Consider the following 7,500-nt stretch of genomic DNA (forward strand, 5'->3'; position numbering starts at 1 on the left):
AAAATGCATGTTACCTGAAGAGAACACTTGTTACATCAATAGGAGAAGTCAGATAACAATTATGGTACCGTCTCATCGTTAAAGTCCCTTCCATTTGTCTCCCCAGCCTTAACTGTCAAATTTCATTCACACATACCTTGCAGTTTTCTCTACTGTGTATCTATTCTTCTCGTTTAGATCTGAATCCATGTTTCCCTTCTTACTTTGAGTTCAATCATCTATGAAAATATTGACGAATCTTGAAAATCGAAACTAGAGCAATCCTTGAAGCAAAGCACGCACTATTGATTACCTCGTTAACGCTCTAGACATAAAGCAACGTTTTGCGTAAGGTGCTCTTACCCGTTGTAGATGCAGTTACAGTAGCTGTAAACAGAGTTGAACATGCATAAAGAACAAAAAAGGGCAGTAAATTAGCAAAACCTTTACAAAGGGAACTCAGTTGAAAGCAAAAAACAAAAAAGATGTAGATAGACCACTTACCAAGAAAAAATCAATGTTCGACAGACTCGACACAGTAGATAAAATGCCCAAAGAAAGTAGCGAGTGATGTTGGCGACCATCAAACAAGAGCAAGATGCCGAAACTGTTTAATGCTAAGTTAAAAATCGAGCGCAACATAAAAGAACCAATCTGTTTTAGCTCTAAAAGTGACAGCAGAACAAAAGGACGAAAACGTTTCAATTTCTTTTGAGCTGGCAAAATTTCAATCATTAACCCACAGTTTTACAATCTGCACACGCCTTCTTCGTCACGCAAGTACCAGCCAAAAAAGGCCGGCAACAAAAAATTGTCAAAACAAACGGGAAGCCAGATAGGAATTATGAATTGTTGTTTCCAGCCAGCAACAACATTTAAACAAAAATCACAGCAAGAGAAGCGTCTGGGGTAAATTTCTATCCTGGGTTTTAGTTCCCCAATCAAGTTCCCAGCCAGCAGGATTTCAGCCTGAGGAGCGGTTCCATTGAGTACTCCCTTCACATCAGACAAAACAGCAACAACGCGCAGATTTGTTTCTTGACAGCGTTGTAACAGCATGTGAATGGGTGACCATTTTCTCCCCAAAAAACTCACAAATTAAGCTTAGCGGGAGGAACTGACTCCAAACATGAAGCACAGGACGCGAGAGTTGCCGAGACTCAACTAACATTTTCATTTCATTTTTTTTCCACCACAACAGCAGGTCGTCTACAAGAGACCACAGGTTTGTTAATAAACTTTTTGTGAGAATTTAGTTTATCAAAATGGCCTGGGTAGCTGGCGATTCTGTTGTTGCGGAACGCAAGAGAACTCGAGCAGTTTTCCCCAGGGGAAAGGAAGAACCCAACCTTCTACGCAGGCTAATCAAAATTTCATTCTTAAGTGGCATTTCATTTGCTCGATACGAGCATCTCGATGCGCATCCACGTCGTCCATCAGAACAAAGATGATATCAGGATATTTCACGGTTGCTTTTGGAGGCTCTCTTATCTAGGCCACTAAATATCCCAATGATATCTAATCGATTTTCATCCGCGTACAACGTGGTCCCCAAAAATAATCAAGAGATCAGACGACTTTTTATGTCCTGAAAACGCCAAAGTTGCAAAAAAGTGACGTGACACTAACTTGCGCTCCAATAACAATAACCCTTCAAGTCTATTGTACCAAATTATTTTCCTTCTTTCGTAAGTTCCAGATCCAATTGCCTTCTTTCCTCTCAATGGCGCATATGGTACCAAGGAAATAAACAACAGATCAATGCCAGGGAACCCCACGGGCGTTACATTATCTCAGGGGCCTGACGGCAAGGATGCTGGCTCTTATGAATTTTCGGGAACTCCAAATAGTTTCATCGAATTCCCCAACAGTGACGGGGGACCTTTAGATGTCAATGGTGGTTCAATGACGATGCTATGCTGGATATACCCTACTGGTAAAACGGGACCTCTTTTCAACTATAAGACGAGTGGAGCTTGGGGAGTTCATCTTTGGGACGGAGACAATATCACACACACACTTTTTGCCCGCTTTACCCGACGTGATTATTCATTCACAAATGGCTTGGCTGGTGGATCACTTCCTAGAAAGACATGGCACTTGGTTGGTGCGTCTTATGACGTCAGCACCGGCTCGGCAAAGCTATGGGTCAACGCACAGGTGGTACGTACATTAAACATCACAGCTGGTATTTATCTGGCAACACAAGACAGCGTCCGGATGGGAGTAAAGATTGGTGATGGAAGGTACTATAAGGGCAGAATCGCTCAGATGCAAGTCTACAACGACACTTTGAGTGCGGAGCAGATCCAAGAAATAAAACAAAGAACACCAGTTGCATAGGTGAGAATGTGAATCCGCTGTGCTCTCGATCCAAACAAAAAAATAACTCCCTGAATAACAGGCATACAGCTGGGGAGTTCCCACATCCTTTTAGAAAGAGTCAAACGTATTATTGTCCGCTCTGAAAAAAATATTCTCTTTCCAGAACAGTTTTACCCCAAAAAGGAAATTCCCACTATTGACAGGAATGATCGCGTGCCCAGATCATGTCTACAACAGCTCAGAGTTAGATTAATTGGTTGGACTTGGTACACTATTCCAAAATCTGCTTTAAGAAGTAAATTGATTTATCGGACGTCAATTGAATAGAGAGTGCTGGCGAACGATATGTTCTGCCAAATTTCCCTGAAACTAAACTACATGAGATGACTATTTGTTGATTATTATTTCGATAAAGGTTTCAAAACACATTAGCCGTAAGCTTCATTGATAAGCTTTCGTCCACCTGAGCATTTTAAGATAAACTTCGTAATTAATGCAGATATTAACAGAACGCACCTTTGTTTCCACAGATTCAGTATCAAGCACAGAAGACCGGGCACATTGAAAAAAACTAAAACTAACTGATTTCATGAGGTTTTATATTAAGACGTTTTAAACTTGAGCAGGGAAATAAAGTCACTATTCCTAATAAAAAGTCGCTAGTTTAGTGTTGGAAGTTGACTTGGTTAATAAAACAAACGGTGGACAGTATACCTTAAATTCGCTATCACTTCCCTCATCTCATCCCATAATGAAATACGCTTTTTCTTCGGGGGTCTTTACATGAGAACAATACAAATTATTTACTGTTGGGACAGGTTGCACGAAAAGTAGAAGTTAATTCTTCTTTCGGCAACGGCTCTTGCAACTTGTCTCGCAACGATTAAGGTAAGTTTTGATCCCTATAATTTTCGGATCACTAGACTTTCAGCTAGGGAATCCGAACAGATGAACAATTTGTAGGGGATAAAAATATGCCTATATCTACCGTTTAAATACTAAAATACGTTTAACAATGCTATGTTTAAGTGGTTTTGAACTATATTCTCATTGGGTGCCCCTGACAAAAAGGTGTGTAGTACACACTGAGGCCACATGCATTAGGGTTGAACAAGTTGAACTTCATGGGACACGTCGCGGGGACAATATCACGCCAAAATTGGTGTTGCGCAATTATGAAAGTATTATCTCACACGAGGGGAAATGTCGCTGGAACATATCCCCGAAGCATGTACCCGCAACATTTTCTTGTGTATGCATATATTGTGATTTTGGTTCTTGCTACAAGGCCCCGCTGCACTTCCCTTCTACATGTCTTCTCAGTGTGAACTACACAAGTTTATTGTCACTCAACATGTTGCTGCAACATGTCCCTAGTAGTAAATGAGGAATGACTCGTGCTCCTTTTTTGCGCAAAGGAATTTGAGGAGCGTTGCTAAGGACGCGTTCAAATGGAGGCTTCTGATTGGTTGGTAGTACATTGGTAGGTTATTAGGATTTTGGATAGGGTTAATTCTTTGAATTATTATGCAGCTTGCTCCTGTTGTTTCGAGAGGATATTTCATTGTCAGTCCGTTACGATTTTGGAATAGGGGCATGGTCCGTTCCCATCCTTATCGTTATCGTTCAGAGCGGGGAAACCCGTTTAAGGCGTTTAGAACTTATCTTTAGGCGTTCCAACGTGTTTAAGGCGGTTGTAGGAGTTTTTAGGCCTTTAGAACGTTTCTTTAGGCGTTCGAAAGCGTTTAAGGCGTTTTTAGGCGTTTCGAAGCGTTTCTTTATACGTTCAAACGCGTTTAAGGCGTTTTATATGGGGAACCCGTTTTAGGTCTTTAAAACGTTTCTTTAGGCGTCCGAAAGCGTTTAAAGCGTAATGTTTCTCAGGCGTTTAGAGCGTTTCTTTAGGCGTTCGCACGTGTTTCAGGTGTTTCTGTGCGTTTCTTAGGGTAACCTGTTTTAGGCCCTTAGAGCGTTTCTTTAGGCGTTCGAAGGCGTTTCTAGGCATTTTCTAAGGGGAACCTGTTTTAGTCCTTTAGAGCCTTTCTTTAGGCGTTGGAAACGTTTAAGGCGTTTTTAGTCTTTTGAAGCCCCAGACCCCTCTTCGCCCCCAAAAACCAGAAAAGAGCCTGGAATTGAAACAGTTTAATATTCTATGTACAAAAAGCTATTTACAGCAAGTGCCTTAGAGTTATGGTCCCTGCACGCGCACCCCCCAACTTTTAATCCTCCTCCAGATATCTCAGTTCCGTCAGAAAATCCGGGGACGTTGTGTCCGCGAAAAACTCTGCCGCCTTATCGCAAGATTCCACCAGATCTTCACGTTGGTATTGCCTGGCTGCACGAGCCAACGCCACTTCCGAGCAGGAACGTTCTAAGACCTCGTTTAAAATGTTTTGGATCCTAGCTTCCCAGTCCTCTTCCTGACAGGTTACGGTCCAAGCCCGATTTGTCCGTGTCCGTCGTAAGACGGTCGCCGCTGAATCGGCGACCGTCTTATCCACCGGAAGTGTCCGTCGTGGCGCCAAGCGTCCGGAGCGTCGGACGGGTTCAGGAGGTGGTGGGACCACGTCGGAAGCGAGGGACAACGACGGGGTCGGAGAGGCACAAAGCAAGAGATCGTCCAAATGAGGGGCGGTCTCATGATCAGACAGGTCTGAGCACGACCACAGGGAGGCGGGAGGAACGAATCGGTTCCAACAAGACAAACCTTCTCTCAAATACGGAGGTGTGGGAGGTCGGAGCCCATACTTACGAACGAGCTATCCACTAGCGGTATTAGGGAGCTTACGCAACAGGACAGCAGAATGACGAAAAAATGTCGCGCGAGACTGTGCATTCCCAATCTTACGCGACATTTTGCCGTCCTGAGTTTTCCAGTCGTCCTGTTGCGTGAGCTCCCTAATGTCGATGACGCGGGACGGACGGGCCTTGGTCGCCATTCCTTGATTGAGACAAAATGGGGTCCTGACTTTGGCGAAGAGCGTGATGAATGACCACTGCGTAGCCGCGTAGCCAGTTCTTTCCTTACTAACATATTCTAAGGGGGAGGGGTGGTAAATGACCACTGCGTAGCCGCGTAGCCAGTTCTTTCCTTACTAACATATTCTAAGGGGGAGGGGTGGTAAATGACCACTGCGTAGCCGCGTAGCAACTTCTTTCCTGACCAAAATATTCTAGGGGGAGGGATGGTAATGACTACTGCGTAGCCGCGTAGCCATCACTTTTCAAGATCCGTTTCGGAGTGGCGGAGTATTTAGCAGTTACTCCTTCGCTGTTGTTGCAAACTGATAATGAATTTTGTTGAAAAAGTCTACAATGCAATTCTTTTAGTCCAAAAAATTGAACATGAATGCCACTACACAAACTGTAAATCAATGGATTTTGAATTTCCCGCACTCTGTCCTTTTTATCTTTAAATTTCATATGTTTGCTCATATTTATTCTCTCCCGTTTGCAATGCAACACTTTGGAAAGCTAACAGACCTTAATATTCAAATACAAATTGAAAAAAACTTGCTCTTTTCTTGTTAACACGCCATACCAGAGTTCAGTCAAACTACTGACGGTTGTCTTTGGAAACGGATGTAAAAGGACTACAACGTGAATGTATCTTACATCTGATGTTTCTGTTGTTCTAATCTTCCCAATGGTTTGCACTCTGAGAAAATTTACTCGAATGTCCTTCTCTTGGTTGTCGAGGAGCAATGAATAACAGCATTTACACCTTTTGCTCTTCATTTAGAGAAAATACGCAATCATTTCCACTAAAAGTCAGACTAATGCGAAAATTAATACGTTCATTTGCGCCAATCGGCATTCAATCGCGCGAAATGCACCCTCCTCAAGGATATCTGCATTGTAAACATTCAATTAAGTTTCAAGACTTTCATTAACGTCTTGCGAAGTTCAAATTCGTCAAAACAACTTTCATTTGTGCGCATTGTACATCTAATAATATCAAAAGAATATTCTTTTGCGTGATTGGGCATTCTTTTTGCTAAACAACATATTCAATAAAATTTTAAACCATGGCTAAACAGTCAATAGAATCAATGAACAACCAATAAAATTTGGCGCGCTTATGCAAACAATAGAGTGTTCATTGCATTCTTTTCGTTAATTTCAGTTTACAGTGTCCCCAATTAGTGCTCCAGCGCTAGAACGACTAGACGCTTAAGTAAGGTTCCTTTTTCTGGGGGTTCCTCATTTTTCGTCTTTCAGGTGAATGTTTTCCACCCGGGACCGAGGGGGCGGGGCTGGTGTGGTTATAGTCCTACTACCATTTTTTGATTTTGGGTGCTCTATTGGCTAACGCATGACATTGTAGTGTATCATTAATGAAGCAAAAGTAACCCCCAATATGGTTATTTCTCGTTCCTACCTTTTAGCTATGCGGACTATTTTCCTATTTTCTCCTTGAAACGCGAGCTTGCGTCACGCCTGAACTCTTGGTCTCATGGGCCTTATTCGCGTGGCGGCCATATTGGCCATAGACAATAGATTTCGTATCCAGAGCCTCGAGTTGAAATGTTTCGGGACGAGTTTCTGAAGTTTTCAATCCCTCGGGACTCAACATGGCCGACGTATGATTTAGGCCTATGGGGAAACTTCACTTGGTGTTACTGTTCATGCCCCGTGCCTTCATTGCTCCTCGAGATCGATGATGCCTTTTGTTTAGGACTGAATTTTAATATATCCAAAGTGGGCTATTTGGATTGGTTCATAACCTTGTTTCCACTTGCTGTTGTTGGTCGAAGAAATTACTTTGGTATTTGTTTTACGCTACTCAATTGAAAACCGCTCCACAGGGGAAGCCTTTTTTTTTTTTTCTCATTAGCATAGACCCGTCGTTTTCTAATCCTCTGTCATCCCAAGAAACAGTACTGACTATTTAAAGTGTATTACATAGTGTGCTATCTCTGAAACTTTGAGTGCAATTTACCAGACAATCTACGTGTGATGACGCTTTGAAAAGAATGTATGGGCGCTCGTTATCTAAGCTAAAAGGCTTAAAATTAGCGATTTAACTAAGTTTAACAAATTCTTTTATCTTTTGAAGTCAATTTGTAAAATTACATTTGTTTTCTTTTAGCAAACTGGTATGTTAATGAGACAAAGTGTAAAAAGTGATGTCAACAAGTATTCGTCGAGAGGGGCGCAAATGGTTTACTAATCATTTCTTATGAGTCCTACGAC

At 42.2% G+C, this 7,500-nt stretch overlaps 1 protein-coding gene across 1 annotated transcript in view; it reads left to right on the forward strand.

Moving 5' to 3' along the window:
- The window catches only part of LOC138057161 (uncharacterized), a 13,118-nt gene extending 10,103 nt beyond the window's left edge, over nucleotides 1–3,015 (forward strand). The window contains exons 3-5 of the mRNA XM_068903223.1: nucleotides 1,181–1,204; nucleotides 1,673–2,322; nucleotides 2,835–3,015. Of these exons, the coding sequence (XP_068759324.1) occupies nucleotides 1,741–2,322 (582 nt within the window). The 5' untranslated portion in view covers nucleotides 1,181–1,204; nucleotides 1,673–1,740 and the 3' untranslated portion in view covers nucleotides 2,835–3,015. The remainder of the gene's footprint in view (nucleotides 1–1,180; nucleotides 1,205–1,672; nucleotides 2,323–2,834) is intronic.
- The last annotated feature ends 4,485 nt before the right edge of the window (nucleotides 3,016–7,500 follow it).

Source organism: Montipora capricornis, chromosome 7 (assembly GCF_036669925.1).
Source record: "Montipora capricornis isolate CH-2021 chromosome 7, ASM3666992v2, whole genome shotgun sequence".
In the NCBI taxonomy this organism is placed as follows: Eukaryota; Metazoa; Cnidaria; class Anthozoa; order Scleractinia; family Acroporidae; genus Montipora; species Montipora capricornis.